General features: G+C 43.6%; 1 protein-coding gene across 5 annotated transcripts in view; it reads right to left on the bottom strand.

Moving 5' to 3' along the window:
• Positions 1-22869, bottom strand: part of LOC122804204 (activating transcription factor 7 interacting protein) — a 758747-nt gene that overhangs the window by 388390 nt on the left and 347488 nt on the right. For all 5 annotated transcript variants that reach the window (XM_044073945.1, XM_044073934.1, XM_044073906.1 and 2 more), the window contains one exon: positions 10128-10265. In XM_044073945.1, coding sequence (XP_043929880.1) covers positions 10128-10265 — 138 coding nt within the window. The remainder of the gene's footprint in view (positions 1-10127; positions 10266-22869) is intronic.

Here is a 22869-nt window from a genome sequence, read left to right as displayed (position 1 = left end):
GCAGTAAATTTAATCTACTTATTGGCACTGATTATCCTCCAATTACAGTACAACACCGCTGATATAAATGTTAGAAAGCAACTGTGCACTTCACTCGTGGGTATCCAAAGACAGCCATATGATGATATCCTTTCAACAGGATTTCCCCTCATTCAAACATGGCTACTCTAAATTTTGAAAAACAATATGCCTGAATGCAACTCAATGTGTCATCTCAGTCATCACTTAAAGCAGGCCTTCCTTTACACTACAACAATTTAACCTCCAAAAAACATGCACTTCCATTGTATCCATAAATTACTCAAACTAGAAACCCATATTACAATTTTAACTCACGAAAACTAACAAGACACTTGCATGAGGTATCTTGACCCTCCAATCAAACCTAACCTAAAATCTTGGCATGTTTGGTCAAATTATAATTTGTTACCATTATGAGATCACAGCCTGCACTGTTACAAACCTACATTCATCTATCAACATACATACTCACTCCATAGTAGACACTCATACATTAGAACACCTGCTTCCCCTCACCCCTTTACTAAACTACCCACAGAAGAGAGCCATTTACACAACACATACCGCTTCCTGCGCACATCCCTTTGTTTACTTTAACCTCACACACACACTGGCTCTCAAAGTTATGAAACCTCTTATCAATCAGTATTAATCATGTGTAATCAGTTTCCATTCCCACATCTCTACATACACCCACTTAATAAATTCATAAGTAGCTAACCTTGCATACTCCCTTCACATTCCATTTCACTTAAAACTCTGACAACAGTTCCTTATTTTTTTAATACAAGAAAACAGACCGCAAAAGTCCTAAACAAAACTGTTTTCAGACAAAGCAGATAGTCCAGTGAAGAACTACAAGGATATTATTTCCTTAAACAAAACAACTTTGCCAAACTCCAGCAGGCTTATATATATCTGAATGCTTGTCCATTCCTTCCTCTTAGTTGCACTCATCCATTCACAGGATTCAAATATTCTAAGATAAGGATGGTGGTACTGGTTGAGAATCCAACATTGATTTCCTCCTACGTAATTACTATAAATATATACACACAATTAGACAAAATAAGAGTCTTTCAGTAGCTTCCAGCTACATGTGTTGTCAGTCTGGGCAGTCTTTTAGCCAATAACACAATCCAAGTAAGAAGAGATGTTAATCCTATAATGATCAAAAGCCTTACTTCATATGACACAGCAACTTTAAAAAAAAAATCACTTATGCAACACTTCCAGGCTTCAATCTCAGTCAGATGCAGCACACTCAACAAGAGCCATGTCAAATGAATTTAAGCATCATGCAACTGCCATCAAGAAGCTGCTTCAGCTAACATCCAATGATCAGCACCTGTCAGACACCATCTTGCTTATACAGACTGGGAAAAAAAAGATGTTTAATCACTTTTATACAGACCATACATTTTTAGTTAAAAGTCCACAGCAGTACCGCCACTATACTGCCCGTCTATAACCTGTCACCAACTGGAACTCCAAAAGAGTGATAACTACAGAAATCCACTTTTCTATTTTTAACTAGAATATAAAAAAAAGAAGTTATGTACTCACCATAATGTTCCATCTGAGTAGTTGTACTTCATTTGTCTTCAACCTGTGGGGTTTCGGATCCACATCGGATCCGACATGGCTGCATTTTTCAGCTATGAATCCGAGCTCCATGCTCCCCCCCTTACCCATAATGCCCCATCTCCCTTCTCCCTTCAGATAGAGTTTGCTGCCTAAGTATCAGACACCCGACCCAACAGCACCTTATCATAATCATGAGTCACTACCAACTCCCGGGCCTAGACTGGGCCAAGGACCTCACAAATTATACAAAGGTATATGAAGACTGCACAAAAGATAAGGTCGGGGGGAAGGATGAAGACAAATGCAGTACAACTATGCAGATGGAACCTTATGGTGAGTACATAACTTCTTTACCTGAACTAATTTACTTCATTTGGTCTTCAACCTGTCCGACAGAGTTCCCAGCTACCAAAAAATTCTTGGGTGGCCCTCATGGAAGGATATTCTGGAGCACCACAGAACCAAAGGATGCACTTTTCCTAGACACAATATCCAGCGTATAATGTGAAATAAAGGTATGAGATGAGGACCAAGTGGCTGCCGAGTAGATATCATTCAGAGACACCCTAGACCAGAAGGCAGCTGACGCAGCCATAGATAGAGTAGAATGTGTCTTCACATGTCACGGCAGAGACATGCATTTCACAGCATAGGCTTGAGCAATGCATTAGGAAATCCAGCTAGCAACAGTTACCTTGGAGACTGGCTTGCCTAAGAAGGGTTAAGCATACAACATGAACAGCTGATTCAATTTACAAAAAGATTTCTTCCTGTGCAAGTAAAATCTCAATTGCCTATGAACACCAAGCAGATGCAGCTTGTATTCCCCTTTGCTTTGGAAGTTAGGGAAAAAAAACTGGTAAAGTGATAGTCTGATTAATATTTGCTTTCGAGGCTACCTTAGGAAGGAAAGATGGAATTGTGTGCAGCGACACTCTGTCTTTGTGAAAGATCATGTAAGGCATTTTGATAGAGAGAACCTGACGCCCAGATACTCATCTGGTAGAAGTAATGGCAACCAGGAAAGCTGTTTTCCAGGTCAAAAACTGCAAATCAACCGAAGCTGTGGGCTCAAAGGGTGCAGAGACCAATGCCTGTAACACTAAGGTAAGATCCCATGGAGGTGTAGGGTCCTTAACCAGGGGTCTAAGAAGAAAAGCACCTTTAAGAAAGGTCTTACAAAGTTTGGAAGAAGCCAAGGAAGACATATTCACCCCCACATGGAAATTAGAAATAGCTGCCACCTGGACTTTTAACTGTAGAGGAAATGGCACCCTGATGAAAAATACTTGCTAAAAAATCTAAGACAGCTGAAAGAGGTGCAGTAAAAGGATCCAAGGCCCGCTGAGTGGCCCATCTGGAGAAACATTTCCATTTACTACAATACACCTTTCTGGCAGAGAATTTGTGAGCCACTACCAAAATGGACTTGGGGGATGACAATCCGGGAGTCCTAATAATCATGGGAACTGGAGCACCAAGCCATGCACTTCACACTGTCCAGATCTGGGTGAGGGATCCCTGAGGGATGAGAAAAAAGACCAAGAACTGGATCCAGCGTCCACGGAGGAACTACCAGATGAGACCACAGTAAGGGAAACCAAACCTGACAAGACCAGAATGGGTCAGTGAGGATCACAGTGCTCCCCAGCCTTTGAGCTTTCTGAAGAAACTTTGACATGAGAGGAAGTGGAGGATAAGCATAAAGGAGACCGGGAGGCCAAGCATGCACCAGTGCATCTCTGTAAGGCTTCCCCTGCGGGGGGTTCAGAGCAAAAAACCTGCTGCATTTCGCATTGGAAGGAGATGCGAAGAATCACAGCAAGGACAACCCCACCTTAGGAAGATCTGCTCCGCTACTGAAGGATTCAGAGACCACTCGTAAGGCATCAAGATAGATCTGCTGAGCCTGTCCACTAGAATGTTGGATCACCCCAGAATGTGCATTGCTACTAGAAAGCACCCGATAGAGATCGTCCATTCCCACACTCTCATGGCTTCTCGACAGAGGGGATTAGATCTGGTTCCCCCTTGTTTGTTGATATACCAGACCACTGACATATTGTCTGTCTGAATAGCAATCGTCCCTAGAGGAAGATAAGCATGAAAGGCCTGCAAAGCCAGAAGGACCGCTCTCATCTCTAGTACATTGCTATGCGAACTGGTCTCCGAAGGGAACCACATGCCGTGGACTGTCCTTCTCGAGGAGTGCCCCACCCTGACCCCAGCTGGGAGGCATCCATGGTTACCATGGTTTTAGGAAAGACAGGGTGAAAGGAACGTCCCTTCAGGAGATCCGGGGATTGAATCCACCACCAAAGGGAGTGTCTGCATACTCTTGCGAGTTGCACAGGAAAGGACAGAGGAAGATCTAACAGGGACCACTGGACTGCAAGTGTCCACTATTGAACTCTCATATGGAGACAAGCCATCGGCAGGAGATTGATCGTGGCCACCATGGAGCCCAACGCCCTTGTTGCATGCCCTTAGGACAGCTTTGGCCGTCGGTACTTGTGCATGAAGAATGTGCAACACATGTAATCTCAGATTGCATATCCTGTCTGAAGTGAGGAACAGCTTAATTTGAGTAGCATCCAGCCGAGCCCCAATGAAGTCCAGAATCTGGACCGGGATAAGTGAAGAGTTGTTCAGACTGATGGTGATGCCCAGTCTGCTCGCTAACCGAATGTAGTAGTTCCTGGCTTGTAAGAGTAGGTACTCTAAAGGGGCAGCAAGGAGCCAATCGTCCAGGTAAGTAAAGATCTGAATACCCTGAAGCCTCAGGTGAGCCAACCACCATTACCTTGGTAAACACCCTGGGGGCTGTGGTGAGACCAAAGGGAAGGGCTCTGAACTGATAATGACTGGCTCCCAGCTGGAAGCGAAGAAACCTCAGGGAGTGCCTGTCCATCTTGATGTGATAGTACACATCCTGGAGATCAATCGAGCACATCCAGTCTTTGGCCTGCAGAAAGGGCAGGATAGGTTGAAGAGTGACCATCCAGAACTTCACCTTGGCTACTGACAGGTTCAACGTGGGCAGATCCAAAATTGATCTGAGGTCCCCCGTTTTCTTTGGCACTAAAAAGAACCTAGAATAAATGCCGGATCCAGACTGGTCTGGGTGGATCGGTTGGATGACTCGTTTCTTGAGCAGCTTTCTTATTTCTAGCGCTGCTTCCTCCCATTGCGTGGGTGGGAAGTCTGGAAGGGGCTTGTTCAGATGGAGAGGTTCCTTGAACGGAACAAAAATACCCTCTAGATATGATTCGCAACACCCAACGATCTGTTGTAATGGACTCCTATGCTCTTGGGTGTAGCGTCAGGCGACATAGGTGACCATGGGGAACCTTCCTCATCCTTCCAGTCCGTGTCTTCAGTGAAGGGACTCTGGGGGAGAGTCCAAGTGCCTCCTCTTACACATTCGTTTATGGGGCACCTCCTCAAGGGAACTCTCTGCAGAGGACTCTCTTTGGAGAGGACTCACAAACCTCTTGCTGTTTCATCGCTGGAACTTCCTGAGGCATTGTTACCACAGTCGGAACCGCACTCAGAGCCAAGGGGGTCTGGACAGAGTCAGAGGACAAGATGGTCAGAGGTCTTGATCCCGCGAGAACCTTCTCCATCACGTTGAATGCTGAGGGGGGAAACAAACTTCCTGGGAAGTACTAGTGGGGACCGTTCCTCCCTGATCTGACAGGAGAGTCGGAACCAAGCCTTCAGGAGCAGAGATGCTGAATGGGATGCTCCGCTCTGAGCAGAGAGCACCCCCTCGGATCGGATCCCGAGGCTATGGCTCCAAGAGCTCTGATCCGATCCAGTCAAATCCGACAAGCTCAAGGCGAAAGCCATCGAGGTACATGGTACCATCTGTACCGACCCCTCGACCCCAAGGATCCTTGGATCCAAAAACTCCAGAACTGACAGTCAGATCAAAGGAGTTATTGGTCAGAAAAAAGGTTTCAAGGATCTCCCTCCAGAGGGAAAGGGCACCAGGAAGACCCCCATCTGGATCTGTGCATGGATAAACCTCTGCATCATCTTGTCCATCTGCTTCGCTGAGACTCAGGGTGGAGCGGGAGGACGCCACCAAAACTGGTCGGGAAAGCCGGTGGGGAGTGGATCTAGCAGGGGACCGGCTAAAGGCTTCCTCGGGCTCAAGGGAAAATCTAGGTGAGCGCAGCAGAGGAGACCTAGGCCTATTAGGAGGCCTCTCTTTGGGTGGCGGACCCACCTGTGATAAGCGGTCGGGGGGACCGCTTGCAAGACCTGCCTTTTTTGGACTTTCCCCTTCCCCAGACCTCTTGGTGGAGTGTGAGCCCCAGAGGCCGGGGAAGACAAAGAAGATGCAGCAGCCACTGCTCCACTGGTGAGGGAAGAAGGAACAGTCGTCCTTGAAAAGGGAAGCAGACCTTTAAGGATAAGCTTGTCCCGCCTGTCCTTAAGTGCTCTGGGGTTGAATCCAGTGCAAATAGGAAACGGGCACTTGAGATGGTCTGCACCCAGCTATACCACACACAGGGTGTGGCCATTCGCTGGGGAGAGCTTATGAGCACATACTGTGCATTTTCTGAAGCCTGCTTTAGGAGCTTTTGACATCCCTGTACCACGCACGCACGCACGTGCACACACACACACACACACACACACACACACACACACACACACACACACACACACACACACACACACACACACACACACACACACACACACACACACACACACACACTCTCTCTCTCTAGGAAAGTTGAAGAAGGAAAAAAGAAAACTTTTTTTTTTTGTTCGATACAGACATGGGGAGGAAAGAAAGACAAAAACCAGAGAACAGGATAGAAATTACAAAGTTTTCACACACTTACCATAACCACTAAACTGGAGCTTGGAACCACACTTGTATCAACGCTGGCGGCAAACAAGATCTGGGTGAATGAAGGGAAACAGGGAGCATTATGGGTAAGGGGAGGAGCTCGGATCCATAGCTGAAAAATGCGTCCATGTCGGATCCGATGTGGATCCGAAACCCCACAGGTTGAAGACCAAATGATGTAAACTACTTCAGATATCAGTTTTTAGAAAAGGATAGTATTCTACACATTGCACGTTTTCATCACTGCAGTTGGCCTTATATACACTTACTGGTTCCTCCTCCAGGTGCATCCAATACCAGTGGATGTCCTCAAAGACCTCTAACTCTTTTCAAAGAAAGCTTTTACATCAGTGAGGTACAATCTTCTGAAGGTGGCAGGATACAATATTTTAAACTCAATACCTCTTCATACAGGTGATTCAGATTAATCTTCAAAAAATTCCTGCTCGGCAGACTTGCTCAATTTTACAGGTTTCCAGAAGGAAGAAAGTGCTTACTGTTTCACTTAGAATCTTGTTATGGTTATTTCTTCACAGTTTTTTTTTTATACCTGGACTTACCGGAGCAAAACCTCAAACAGCCTTTTCTACTACCTTTAACTCCATTTTATCCAGGCCAGACCATTTTGATAATTCAACTGTTACACACCTAACATAGTCCTGCTCCTCCATTTTTTCAGGTAGTCCACTTTGGTATTTTTTCCCATAAGCCAAATTTTCTTGTTCTAATAACTTGACTTCCAACACTCTCAAACGTCAGAAGCAGTGCTTGGACTTTAAGATCCCCAGTTTCACAGTGTCACAGTTAAAGGGAATCCAAGTGTTATGTCACAACATCTTTCACTACTTTCTGTGTCTACTATTGTTCACTATTATTTCCCCAAACATTTGGTCTGCCAAGATTACAGAATAATTCTTCTGCCTGACTGACATATTGTAACCCTTCTCCTACATCATCTGACCGTGTATTCCTTAGAAATACCACTTTAATTTAGGATTTATTTACTTATTTATTTTACTGTGGTATAGCAATGATCAGAAATGACCAAATGCAGGCTCAGCCTAGGCTGTATGGTACAATAAGAACAAATAAAAAGTATACAACAGTAAATGCTGAGAGTCAAAACTGTACCAGTATATTCAAAGACAATGTCATCATTGCAGAAAGGAGATGACATTACATAATACAGAATTAAACTAATAAGACTTCAGCAATAATGAAGTTGAGTTTTCTTCATCTTCACCTCAGTATGTAACAATACTGTATGACTTACATTTAGGTTTCAGGCCATATCACAGTACCACCTCTGCCCTCCTCTCTTTCACCAACACCATTAACCATAACAGAAATAACAACAAGCTATCCTCAAGCCCTCTTTCTCAACCTCTCCAAAGGCTTCGATATAGTTAACCACCATTTACGTATCCATACCCTAAAAACCACATCCTTGGATAGCAACACTATTCAATGGTTCCAATCCTATCTGAGTGGTGGACAACAGGCTGTCCTATGGCAGGACAAATTATCCACCCTACTCCCTCTCACTCTTGGAATCCCCCAGGGTGCTACTCTTGGTCACCTTCTATTCTCCACCTTTATCAACTACCTTCATACTGTCATCCCTGACGCAACTTGCATCCAGTACGCTGACTACTCTACTTTGATCTGTTCTGCTTCCTCCCCAACAGACCTGCTGACCTTATCCCAAAGAACATTTAACACAGTAGAAAACTGGCTCGCTAATCGCCGTCTTATTTTGAACCCTAATAAAACTAAGCTACTACTCTTCTCCCCTACTAGCAGGCCTACTCCACTCTCCTTTACTATGACATCCAACAATGGTACCATTATCTCCCCAGATGCTCACACAAAACTCTTAGGGGTAATAGCAGATAACCTCAAATTTGATATGCATTTCAATCAAACTATCAAAATAATTTATAAAAAAACTTGGCTCACTATATAGAAATAAATCTTTCCTGACTCCATTAGCTAGGACTGCCATTGTCCACACTCACCTACTTTCTACCCTTTTTTACACCTCCCCTATACCAAGTAACTTGAACAAATCTGAACTTGGTAAACTCTCAAAACTGTTACAACCACATTGCCAGATTTGCCACTAACTCTAAATATCAGACATATCACTGCCATAACCTTAAACTACTAGGGTGGCTAGAATTATCCAGTCTACTTCAGTACAATCAGCTCATAGTAGCACACAAGGTCCTCAACCAACCAGAAAACACCCCTGGTCCAAAACACCTCTTTAATTCCTATTGTAACTCCAGACCACTTCGTTCCTCTAACAAACTGCTGGTTCAAACATATAAACCTAAAAACTCAGCTGGAGACTCCCTGTTTTCCAACTTTGTTGGCAAAACCTGGAACTCACTTCCAGCTGACCTCACTCTTGATCCTCCCTCACTCAATTCAAAAAAACCCTCCAACAACATTTTACAACACACTGGCTATGTCCATGTTCTAACCCTGACTAACTCCCCAACTTCCCAGTTAGGTATCCACCCATTACTCTATCTTTACCCCTCTCTCTAGGGGTGAATGACTCAGTACCCCCACCATGCTTTCTATCTTATTATACCCCACCCTACTCCATTCCCTTACCCTTTTATATCTTATCACTTTCTTTATTTATAGCCTATCATACATTTGAATCTATGACAGGCAGGACTGTGGATTATTCTACTCTGATGCCCCCACACTACATCATCCTTACTTAACTACGCTGTAGTACACGCTTTTCCTCTTGTACATTTCTGCGCCTGAATACCAATTTTTTCCCCTCTTCTTTAGTGTATAAAAAGTACTGTATGTAACTTTGACTTTCTCCAATGCCCTTTTACTATGACAGCCTATAAACCCTATCTTATTAGTCTTGTAATGTGTATGTTATCTATTAAACTTTGTATACCAAGTTTTACTTTATCATGTATATTATTGTCTGTATTACTGGAACTTTTCTCCCAGAGCCATGCTGAAAATGGACATGTATCCAATCGGACTATCCCGGTCAACAAATGTAAAATAAATAAAAAAATTAAATTTACATTAGATTACAGTTAACTTTAGTAATTCGCACTCCCAGGGAAGTAGTGCTAAAATTCAGCTGCTAGCTGGAAGGCACCATGCTAAAGTCATGACCAGGTGTTTTCTTACTGCTGAATAAGGCAAGCTTATGCTCACAAGCTACAAACATCAGCTTGGCTGTATAACAGCCAGTCTTCAACACCATACCATTACTTTTGGGATGGGGCGGCAAGCAAGCAAAAAGGTTAGCACGGTCTCCCAGTATAGCATACACACAAATAGGGTCACGAATATAATGCCTTATGGCACTCCAGCCATAAGGGCAACTGGTCCAGACACCATTATTCCACATCTCACCTTTTGCATTCTTTTAGTGCAGTAGCTACTGTGTCAACATGATCAGATGCACTGCATTTTGGGACAAGTTGCCACTGAACTACCATACTCACTGTTGGAAGAAACTCAAGAAAAGGTTTCTGGCGCATTCTCATAGTGTAAACAAATGAAATCATTTACAAAGTTTTAACCTTTCATCAAATGAGGTCAATAAACTTACACCAAGTGCCAGTCAACAGAACATTTTTGTATACATTGCACTAACCTGCAAACTAGTGAGCACAGCTTCATGCTTCTTGCTACATTCTATCTTTTCTACTCGGTTCTTCAATTCAGACAGAGCTATATCAAACGCTGTACATTGTAAAGCGGCAAGTTTTTCTTCCAGCAGTTTCTGAAAAATCTACAAAAAATACATAAAAATACAGTTCTATTAATTTAAACAAGACATTACATCTGCTTCAAAATTACATTATATACTTATCAAGTTTAGTAAATTCTCTGCAGATGGAAACTTAAAAGTTAACAAAAACTGGAAAAAAAATGGTCTCTCTCCAAAACACTAACGACTAAAACATGGAAAACAGAAAATACTACTTTTCAAAAACCATACAAACTATAAAAAGATATATATTTTTTTTGTGGGGGCTCTGTCCACCGCATTTCCTGCTTCCTAAGGGTGGTGAAAGAGGTGAAAAGATGCAGTCACAATGGATAAGCAGTTTTGTGAATGCATGGAGGATTGTTGCTATGCCTACAGATTGTCCTACTGGTCCTTTTTAGCTCTTTCTTCTTTAACTGTTCAGCACATGACTGCAGTAAAATGGCAACAGTGTGGCTGTACCCGAAGACTGGAACTCATCATTAGTAATATAGCCAATTGGTGAGTGGATTTGGGAGACACGAGTCAAGTACTCTTCCTCTCCTGTGACTAAGATGGAAGAAATCTCTTGTGAGTGCTTACTCCTGTTTGACTGGGAAACCATCTGGAAGTAAAGCCCCCATCTCCATGGTAATATTGCCACCTACCCTGTGAGCAGTCTTTAACCAAAGCCAGAGTGGCTGTGGTAAGAGACAGCAAGAGTGACGATGCAGATGTAAACTGGGCAGTCTTTGGAATATTTTGGTTTAAGGTCCAAACAGCAGATGTTAACCTCTTCTCTATAACTACAGGATATGTACACAACATGCAGAACTAGTAGATGGCAGGGAGCTATTTTCAGAGCTCAGTGATCATCATCACACACCTGGGATCTGGTGTCTACCACAGAATCAAAATCCTGTGAGGCCCAAATACTTTGTGAATCCTACTTTCTGTACCAGACTCTAATGAAGCAAGACAGTGAGATACAAGTTCAGTAAGGTACATCTGAGCTGAGGGGGGGGGGGGACCAACAGGCACCTTTATTGAGCCAATGACTTCAAGCCCATGTAGGACTGATGGAGCTGTGAAGGCCTCACATTCTCAACCTGGGGAAGCCGGGCCAGCCATTTTCTTGTCTACTTTCTTTGCTTTCCTGGAATCTTGCTGCATGAGTTATTAATGCCTCTCCCTCAGACTTGCGAAAGAGGGATCCTTGGCCAGTGCTATGAGTTTTCTGAACTCCAAGATTAGTCTAAGATTAAATACTTTGCACAAAAGCATTTTCCTTTCAATGTATTCCCTTCACTGGAGCTCTGAAAACTTGTACCATAGCTTCCAATGGTTGTATCTGGAGCTTTTTGCTAAATATCAAGTTACAAACTCAGTCTGAATACTTGCAACTCGAAAACCTTACATGGTACTTAATGTAAATGGCAAAATGTTCAGAACAAACTAATCTTTCTTGTGGATGCACTCATTAAATCCTAAGTCTTAAAATCTTTTTTTTTTTTTTTTTTTTTTATATACAAGTCCCAATAACACCACAAATATTAACTTTTTGTGATGTTTGATTAAAAACATGGCCCAGTTGTGACTCAAGCTATACATATGCTGAAAAAGCATAATTTTGCTCATTAAAAGCATTTTATCTTTGAGCTTTCACATGAAGTTAAGCAGTTCCATGTTTGTCACTTAACTGCTGAAATATTTAAATGTATATGAAAATTATGACAATATAAATAATTAGTATTAAGAACTTGCAATATTTTTTTAGTTGCACTAGATACAAGTCATGTATCAAGAACAGTTGTACTGCCTGTCAAATAAGTTTTAAGATGAAATTTTTCAGCTTGTACCAATCATGACTTGGGGTTAATGAAAATGTCAACAAGCAATTCTAAATGCCTAAAGGCATCACTGCAATGATCCTAGAGAAACACTTGCATATGTCACTAGAATTTAATGAGTTTTAAAAGCAAACAAATGACACTCTAACTTTACTTGTAGGCCAAATGCAGGGAAAAAAAAAAAGCGACATTGCTGTTGCAGAATCTGTTTACCACAAACACACACTAGTTGGGAATCTTTCCTGGGGATGAAAATCAGCCTCAGAAATTTGCAAAAACACACATTTGATCAGTAGGAACAATACAATGTAACCTCAAATTAAGATGAAATAAAGTTCCCAAACACAGTATGTATCAGTTCTGGAGTCACCAAGAATGGTACCACTGAACAGAAGTGTGACGTTCTGCTTAGCAAAAACACCAAACATTATGCAGGCTCCTCTCCTATTATACTCTATGGCCTACTGACATCCGCAGTGTGAGAATGGTTGCCCAATGCATGGAAGTTCGCAGCATTTGGAAATCAGATCAGATGGTCAGAGATTCATCTAGTAGGGAATCCCATATGTGAAGAAACATACTGCAGCAGTAATCCTCGCAAACACCTACACAGGTACATACAGATATCAATGCGAGATTAAAAAGATGTTTTTCATACACTAACATTTGTCTTATTCTACTATTCTCTCTAACAGTATGTATGTAAAAAAACAATCAATGTATAACATAAAAATACACTAATCTCTAAAAATTAACATTTCTTGCAACTTAGTAAAATCATCTTAAATATTCTTAATAAAAGGAAGACAACTTTGTCAGATAAAAAACAAATCTGCAAATATATCTGACTGCTTCTATTTCGCACACAGAAGCAAAGTCACACCAAGTTTTACAGAAAGTTTCAAGAAGTGTATTCTAGCATGGCTCAATGGTGCAGAGGGATGGAGCCCTAACTGTGACCCAAGGTGACCAGGGTTTTGTTAGTGGCCCTAGCTCTGGACTAGCCAGGCAGGGAGGGGGAAAAGTGAAAGTGTGTGGCCTACTCGCCTCATCTGTGGTGGTGGGGTTATACACACTTTGGGGCAAAATGAGCGAGTTCCCTGGTGGAAACAGAGTAAACTACTGCTCATTCTTCCCAGGGAAGAGTAAGACTGCATAGAGAACACTTTCAGCAGAAGCAAGGGAACTTTCATTATGACCAGTCCAGTGGACATCTCTCCCTGAAGCCTTGCCAAGTGTATGCAGGGGACAGAGCACAACTACAAAAAAATGAACCACCCAATGACTGCCTAAATGATGGCCTCTCCTGTCCAACCTTCTACCCACTGTTGGGGAACTAATGGGCACACTGGTTGGAAAGGGGCTGATGATCAGCAGTCAATGGGGGCACAAAGCCAGCAACGTGTATGCTGAAACACATCTAAAGAGAAGCTTAAGAATATATACATACATTCACCTCTATAAATGAAACAAACAAGTCCTTAACTAATACATAATTAACAGCATTACTGTATCTTAATAATAATCATCATCAACCCCCTTTTTTTCTCAATTTCTGCATGGGGTCAGAGTGTCATATCAACTGTCTCCATCTCTCTCAATTCGATACTACTTTCCTACCTTCTTCAACAGTCATGATTGATTGTTGCAGGTCTTCTCTCACACAATTCATCCCTCTCTTAGCTGGATGCCGTTGTTATGTTTCTTCTTGTCTTTTTCCTGTCAGTCCCAAATCTTCTTCACCAGATTGTTTTCTGCTTTCCTGCACATGTGCCTGAAATCTGTTCTTTTCAACCTTCTCTGCAACTCAAAACTACTTGGGTTTCTGCACTGATATCCTAATTTCTTCATCTGCTCCACAGTGAGCATCCCTGCCACCTGTCTAAGGCACTTATCTCCATCACCTCCAGCTCCCTCAATTGCTCTACCATCACTGCCAATTTTTGCTAATTAATAATGTGTTTAAAAGCAAAATCATTATAATGCAGTTAAACCAACTCCTACTTATAGTCTGTAGGGAAGCAACAGGCAGGAGAGACAAGCCTTCAAAAACTGTTTCTAGATCATGCGGTATATGTTTCGGGTCTATATCATGAAATCAAATAGGAAGAATGAAGAATGCTTTAATGAGGGAAACTGCCGAAACTCGAGGGTCCGTTACTGAGGTTTTAGTAAAGTGACGAGTGGAATATTTGCCCTTTCCTTACTGTAGTGCGATCTCGAAGTTGGAAATATATATTTAGCGGGGGGGGGGGCACAGCCCCCCCCACAATAAGGACTTCTGAGTTTCGACAGTTTCGCTCATTCTTCCTATTCGATTTTATAATACAGTCTATGTTTCTGCATGCAGCTTGTAGCTTATCAAGAGGAAAAACAATCTTCCTTGAAAAAAGCAAGAACATTGTTCTGTAATGCAACAAAATCTGCTTTCTTTACTTAAAAATAATGTAACTTACAGTAAATTTACAGTAGCAATGAATAAAGAATCCTTTATAAACAAACTGCTTGAAAGTTTCCAGCCAATTTGAAACCCATCTTCAAGAAGTCTTAGAAGTAATAATATAAACGGGTACTGCTTTACTAACTTTGTAATGCTGAAGCATACAATGATTTGAATGAAAAAAGCCTGGCAAAAAAAAAAAAGTTATTGAACAGGCTCTGTTAATTTCTTAAAGCACTTTTTGGAAGACAGATAATTCATTTGGAAAGTTGGAACAGCCAGAAGTCCTTTTTGTTACAGCTCTTTAGCACTACCCTTCTCATACAAAAAATTGAAAATGAACTAAACTGGAATACGAAACAATGTCTCTACACCTATAGTATCACAAATCTGGACACCTCTTCAGACATTTTTTTTGACAGCAGCAGGTATGACTGCATATTTTTACAGCTATCACAGCAGCCCTTAGAAAAGCATCAGATGAACTGTAAATGCATTAAGTCTCACAGACTATATGTCAGATAACACTAAACTAAATCTTCCTTTTTCTCCTAATCTGTCCAGAAGCTAAATGTGTCCTCTGATAAAACATTAGCACTAGATAACCATTCAATTTGTTCAGTAGTGTTAAAGGTATAGCACTCTCTTACTGTATCTGTACAACAATGCCCCACCATCACCACCACCACCACCATCACTGTTGTTCTGGGGGCACAGTAAATGTACTAGCAAAACCCAGGATAAAAGTATCTGCTAAACATGGAGGGTCACATTTCAAAGTTAAGCAAAGAAAATATCTTTATCAAAGATGGTCAAATGATCTATAAGAAGGGGAAATAAGGGTCAGGGTGCAAATATGTTTTTTGTTCCATAAATCCTAGAAGGTTTAAAATAAATAAAGAATTCTTCCAATGGACTGTGGTACTTTTAATAAGATTCCCCTTCTAAAATGAGAGCTCTGTTAGGCCAGTTATAATGCTCATTCTTAATATTAATGAAATCCTTTAAATTAACATTGTTTGGTGGTCCCCAAAATTGGTCCCAATAACTTACTGAATAAGATCAAAATTCTCTATGCCTTTTTTTTCAAACAGGGTAGCTTGCTCCTTTACACTGGAAGTGAAGAACCTTAAAGAAAGACGACTGAAGATCATCCAGTACTGCAAAACTTCAAGCTCTTGCACTTCAACCTCTAGAAATACTTTTGTAAAGACTGATGCCAAAAACAATACCGGTACTGAAGTTCTCACTTGGACATCCCTAGGGAAAACTCCTGGACACTTCTGCATAACAAAATACCTAAAAAGTCTCTTTTCTGCTCTCATTTACATTGACCTTCATCACTCAAATTGAGCAAAATGTTGCCAGTTTCTTCTTACCCCTTTGCCATTTACAATTTTCAAAACAAATGTTTGCTCACACTTCCCCAAAACAACTCCTTTGGGACATTTCTCAAAATCGCTCTGCTGAATTTTCATCTTACCGCCTTCCTACAAATCAGAGATGGTCTTGGTTTGATCATTACAACAGAACATTTGTCTCAAATAATTGTCGGTCTTTCTTGAATATGATTTTGATTAAAAAAAGAATCAGTAGTAAAGTAGAAGAAGAAATTACCCTGTTTAATATGTGACCCAATGATAAGTGAAAACCAGGAAATTAACCAACATCTTGTGACGGACTAGTTATACATTCCAATATTGCAAATGTGGCAATTACTACTGCACTGTGATATCTTCAAGTACTTCTCAATTTGACTGTTCTCCCAACCATTTCTTTATGTATAAATGTGACTCTGTGTAAATTCTGGAATTCCCACTTTTTTCTAAACAACTTAAATCCATGCTGTGGAGCACTGCTCAATACAATGACATTCTGTATACAACATTTACAGAACACAGCATCCGGTGTATTGATTGCACCTTGACTATTACTGTATTAACTTCTAGAAATTTGAACAGTCAGTAAATACATTCCTCTTGCTACAACAATACATCATGCACTCCCTTCTATATATTTGACTATTCTCACATGAGACAAGTCTTAACTGTAAATTCAGAACTAAATCTCTCCAGTGGAACTCCCATATAAATAAACTGTGCAACAACAAGATGGAAAGCAATGAAAGGTTTCAAGGAATTCCCATTCGCCTCCCGCAACACTACAGTGAAACATACCAGCATTAACTTAAGACCACTATTAAAACATGTAAATCAGAGCATATAAGGTTGTCACAGATACCAAAAGGAAACTACAACGATTTCTACAGCTATGTCAGAAAATTATTTTATTTATTTACTTTAGTTAACTGGGATAGTCTGACTGGGTGTTAGCCCACTTTCAGCGGAGCCCCAGGGGAAGCCCAGAAACAAAGAACAACAAAAAAAATACAAATATAAAAATGCAAAAATAAATAAAATGAAGGAATAATATCCAGCAATGTACCGAGCATATTCTTAACATCTCACACGCTACACGCTGATCCCAAAGATGCAGCCAATACAACTGCAGACAAAAAAAAAAGTTATGTACTCACCATAACGTTCCATCTGAGTAGTTAATACTTCATTTTTCTGCAACCTGTGGGTATTCGGATCCATATCGGATCCGAGCTGGCAAATTTTCAAGCATCTGCTCCGAGCTCCAAGCTCCACCCCCTTACCCATAACCCATCACCATCTCCTACCTTCCCTCAGATCGAGTTTGCCATTACTCAATCAATCAGCAACTCAATTTTATCACAAACCTTGAACAGGTTCGGAGGAAGGAGGGCAGGACGGTTGCAGAAAAATGAAGTACAGCTACTCGGATGGAACATTATGGTGAGTATATAACTTCATTACCTGAAGTAGTTAACTTGATTTTATCTGCAACCTGACAGAGTCCCTAGCTACTAAAATCCTGGGAGGCCCTCATGGAAGGATATTCCTGAGTACCGCAGAGCCGAAGGATGCTCTCCCTCTTTAGATCAAATCCAACTTATAATGAGAAATGAAGGTATGCGACCTTGCCCATGTTGCTGCCGCACAAATAACATCCAGTGAAACCCTAGACCAAAAGGCAGAAGTTGCCATAGATCTGGTAGAATGAGCTTTAATAGGACCAGGCGAAGACAGACCTTTGTCTTTATAAATTTGCAAAATACATTGTGTAATCCATCTAGCTAAGGAAACCTTGGAAATGGATTTGCCCAGAAAGGGTTCACAGAAGGACATGAATAACTGGTCAGACTTGCGAAAGGGCTTTGTTCTGTGTAAATAAAAACGAAGCTGTCTATGAACATCTAGCAAATGCACCTTATATTCACCTTTGTTCTGAAAATTTGGAAAGAAAACAGGCAGGTTAACAGTCTGGTTAATGTTAGATTCAGAAGCTACTTTTGGTAAGAAGGAAAGGGTTGTGCGGAGGGAGATCCTGTCCTTATAGGTTCATAGATTGGTACTAAGCTAACTGCCCTTGCTAGCCATTTTTTTAAGCCTAGCCAATTATCCTTTGTGAGACTCTAACCCTGCACCTTGTGTTTGAAAGGCAAACACCTTAACCATTAGGCCACCCTCCCAACCCATTATGGAAGATCAAGTAAGGGGGCACGGCAGACGACGCTTGAATCTCAGAAACCCTCCTAGCCGATGTAATGGCCATTAGGAATGCTGTCTTCCAGGATACGAACTTCAAATCTACTGATGCTGCAAGTTCAAAGGGAGGAGCAACTAATGCCTGCAGAACCAAGGTAAGGTCCCAAGGCGGAACAGAGTCCTTAAGTGGAGGACATAAAAGAAAGGTGCCTTTAAGAAAAGCCTTACACAGTCTCAAAGAGGCCAGACCATTCATGTTTTCACTAACATGGAAATTCGAGATAGCTGCCAGTTGTACTTTCACCATGGAGGAACTAGCCCTTTGTTGGAAAATATTGGCTAAAAAATCTAACACTGCAGAAACAGGCTGTAAAGGGGTCTAGGTTCCTCTGAGAAGCCCAAATACAGAATTGTTTCCATTTGCTGCAGTAAATCGTCCTAGTGGAGGCATTATGGGATGCCACCAGAATTATTTTTACTGAAGATGAAAGTCTAGGAGTTCTGGCAATCAAGGGAACTGGAGCAACCAAACTGTCAGCTTGAGGCTGTCCAGGTTGGGTGGACAAGTGCCCGAGGGATGAGAGATGAGATCCAGGCAAGGATCCATAATCCAAGAAGGCGCTAGAACATGAGACCAGAGGAAGGGGAACTACACCTGACGAGGCCAGAACGGGGCAATGAGGATCACTTTGCACCCATGTCGACAAGCTTTCTGAAGAAACTTCGAAATGAGAGGTAATGGGGGATAAGCATATAGTAACCCGGGAGGTCAAGCGTGGACTACAGCGTCTCTGACGGGATCCCCTGGTAAGGGGATCAGAGCAAAGAGCTCTCTGCACTTCGTGTTGGAAGGAGATGCGAAGAGATCGCAGCAAGGCTGACCCCACGCAAGGAAGATCTCTTCCGCTATTGATTGTTTCAGAGACCACTCGTATGGCATTAGTATAGTCCGACTCAATCTGTCCGCTAAAATGTTGGAGCATCCTGGGATGTGCACTGCAATCAGAAATCGACTGGTGGATATCGCCCACTGCCATATTCTCATGGCCTCGCGACAGAGAGGGTAAGATCTGGTTCCCCCGTTTGTTGATGTACTACACAACCGACATGTTGTCTGACTAAACTGCAATCGTCCCCGGGGGAAGAACAGTGTGAAAGGTTTGCAACGCTAAAAGCACTGCTCTCATCTCCAGAACATTGATATGCAATCTGGTCTTGGTCAGGGACCATGTGCCTTGGACTGTCCTCCCCAAATAATGCCCCCCCCCCCGAGCTGGGAGGCATCCGTGGTGACTGTGGCTTGGCCTGTGGGTGAAACGAATAGCCGTCCTGCTAAGATCTCCAGCTATTGGAGCCACCAGAGAAGCGACGCCCTGCAGGCTTTGCTGATTTGAATTGGATAGTCCATTGGGGAGATTTATCCAAGACCACTGTACTGCCAGAGTCCACTGCAGAACACGCATGTGCAGACGTGCAGCGGGAAGGATCGAGATTGCTGCAACCATAGAGCCTAGGGCTCGGAGAACGTCACCCGCCTGTGGTAGCCTAGGGCCAAGAATCACTGATATATGGGCCCGTAGGCTCTGGACCCTATCTAGAGTTAGGAAGACTTTCAATTGGAGGGAGTCCAGCCGTGCCCCGATAAAGTCCAAGATCTGCACCTGGTCCAAGAGGGTCTTGGAAACATTGATAGTAATCCCTAGCTGGATTGCAAGATGAAGGAAGGAGTCTCTGGCCATGCAAAGAAGATGCTTGGTGGAAGCAGCGAGGAGCCAATTGTCTAGGTAAGGAAATACCTGAATCCCCTGAAGCCTCAGGTGAGCTGCTACGACTGCCATTACCTTTGGTAAACATCCTGGAGGCTGTGTTGAGACCGAAGGGTAGGGCTCTGAACTGAAAATGATTGGCTCCCAGATGGAAGCAAAGGAATCTCCTGGAGCTTCTGCGGACCTTGATGTAGTAAGTGTCCGGAAGGTCTATCGAGCACATCCAGTCACATTCTCGAAGATCAGGTAGAATTGACTGCAGGGTGACCATCTGGAATTTCTGCTTGGCTACAACTAGGTTCAAGGTTGACAGGTCCAAAATGGCCCTGCGGTCCCCTGTCTTTTTTGACACTAACAAGAACCTGGAGTAAATGCCTGATGATCCGGACTGACCAGAGGGGACCAGTTAGATGGCTCATTTACAAAGCAGCTTGGAAATCTCTAGCGCTGCTGCCTCCCTTTGAGCGGGTGGAACATCTGGGAGATGCTTTGGTTGGACGGGATGGGTAACGAACGGGATGGTGTAGACTATGAATATTATTTGAAGCACCCAGCGGTCCGCAGTTATGGACTCCCAAGCCGTTGAGTGCAATGATAATCTTCTCCCGACAGTCTCCAGAGTAGGACAGTCGGGCAACCCCTTAGGGTTGCTGCATGGGCCTGTCCGAGAAGGTCTCCCTAGACCCAAAGTTCCTCCGTCCCCTCTGCCTCTGGGGTGGTGTCTGTCTTGTCCCCTTCTGCCTCTAGGGGACGAGTTGTCCTCAGAGTCCCTGGAAAACTGCGATTTTCATAACCACATCTTCTTTTGCCCTCTCCGATTCTTAGAAAAGGATCTTTAAGGGCTAGAGAAGCGGATTACGATGGCAGACAAAGTCTTCCTGTCCTTTTCGCTCTGGACCAGAGTGTCACATATCTTCCCAAAAAGAGAAGAACCATCGAAGGGAGCATTACTGAAAGACGCCTTGAAGGGGTCCGTGAATTGACAAAGTCTGAGCCAAGCATGTCACCTCATAGCCACACCAGTCCCAGCCGTCCTCGCCGCTCCTTCCGTGACATGTGAAAGGAGACGCATGGATGTGTTCAATATGGATTTGAGTCTCGACATTTTCGCGAGGAACAGAAGCTTGTCCTCCGATGACAAAGACTCTGGGGGTGACTCAGCAAACTCCGTGACTAGGTCTCGCTGCAGCCATATGACGTGTGCCAAATAATTTAGCGCTCGAAAGGAAAATGTCACTGAAGAAAACACTTGCTTCCCAAATCAATCCACTGCCCTGGATTCCTTGTCCATAGGGTGGACGGAGGAATTCTCCTGTGCCAGTTCCCTCTTGGTGGCTGCTGAAACCACCATAGCATCCACCGGGGATCCTTTGTACCAGACCTGTCTGTCTGAGGATGGAGAGAGAATCCTGTCCAGGCATTTCGGTAACAGCTCTATGGTGTCAGGCTCCTTCCATGCCCATGTGGTAATAAGATCCACTAAGGGATCCACAAGAGGGGACACCCAGGATGTAGATGAGCCCGTGCTAAAGTCCTCCAGGAACACTGACTCATCCATAGAAGGTTTTGAGGCTGACAAACCTCCCCTCTGGCAGAGGATCTCCATGATGTCTCCAAAGGAGACATCCTTGGGAGGTGACCTGGTGACCTGGGGGGAACCTTCTCCATCTAAATCAGTGTCTTCTGTCACAGACTCAGGGGAGTCCAGGTGCCTCCTTTTACACATGTGCTTACGGGGACCCTCTTCAGTGGGACTCTCTGAAGAGGGCTCGTGAGCCACGGGGGGTTCCTCCAGGGGCACCACCTGGAGGCCCTCTAGCACGGGCTGTCCCTGGGACAAGTTGAAAGGAGTCATAACTGAATCCAAGACAGCCTGGGCGGAATTCCAAGGAACTAGGCTGGGGTCTCGATCCTTGGGACAGAACCCTCTCCACCACATCGAACCCTGATGGAGAGCGTACCTCCTTAGCACCCAACAAGGAGGAAGCTCTCCCCGGGTCCGCCATGAGGATTGGGGCCAAGGCAGGAGTAGCCGGAGTTCTGAAGGACTGGCTCGGATCCGACAAAGTCGGAGTGGAAGACACCTCCATCTCCTCAGATCCGACTCCCCATCCTCGGTCGCGAGAGTTCCTCGAATCCGAACTGGTCTGATCAGAGGAACTCAAGGTAATCGCTGGCATCGAGGTTTGAGGAACCGTCGGTGCCGACCCCCCAGCTCTGAGGATCCTTGGATCCATAAACCCCGAAACCGCAGGCAGGATTGGGGAAGGAGAACTAGGATGAAAGAAGGGCATGGAGGCCCCCCCTCCAGAGGGAGAAGGGCCTGGCAAGACTCCCATCTGGATTTGGGTCTGAATAAATCTCATCATCCTGTCCATATCCAACTCCGACAGACTTGGAGTCAAGCACGAGGAAGCAACCGACTAAGATCTGGCTGGTCGTTGCGATGACCTAGAAGAAGGCCTCAGATTCAAGGGCTCCGGAAGAACCTCGGGGAGTGGAGCCGAGGAGATGTAGGTCTAGACGCTTTAGAAGGCAGGCTAGGGAAGGGTTCCCGCTCTGGAGACCGCTTGCGGGGCCTATCCCCTCTCTTATCTCTGTCCTTAGTCCTCTTGTACTTTCCTTTAGCCTCCCCTTCAACAGGTCTAGTGGGAAGGTGAGTCCCAGCCTGGGGGGGGGGGGGGGTTGAGCAACTGCTGGAGGAGCCGAGGCTGATGCATGCAAGGTGGAAACAGGTAGAAGGCCTTGCATAACCAGTTTGACCTTCCATTCTTTTAAGGCAGTAGGGTTAAACGCAGCATGGGGAACACCCAGGCAAATAACACAGAGTGTGGCCATTGGCTGGTGAAAGCTTATGGCCATACTCTGTGCATTTTTTAAAAGTAGGCTTTGGCTGATCAGCCATACTACTAACACACACAGCCAACCTACTTAAAACCAACACTCTAACACACACTCCTAAGGGGAAGAGAAGGCCTTACTATGCTACTTTATCACAAACTTTTTTTTTTTTTG

The sequence above is a fragment of the Protopterus annectens genome, chromosome 1.part1 (assembly GCF_019279795.1).
Source record: "Protopterus annectens isolate FY-2018-M chromosome 1.part1, PAN1.0, whole genome shotgun sequence".
Classification (NCBI taxonomy): domain Eukaryota; kingdom Metazoa; phylum Chordata; order Ceratodontiformes; family Protopteridae; genus Protopterus; species Protopterus annectens.
The sequence above is the reverse complement of the archived record's forward strand: the minus strand, read 5'-3'. Positions and strand labels throughout refer to the sequence as shown.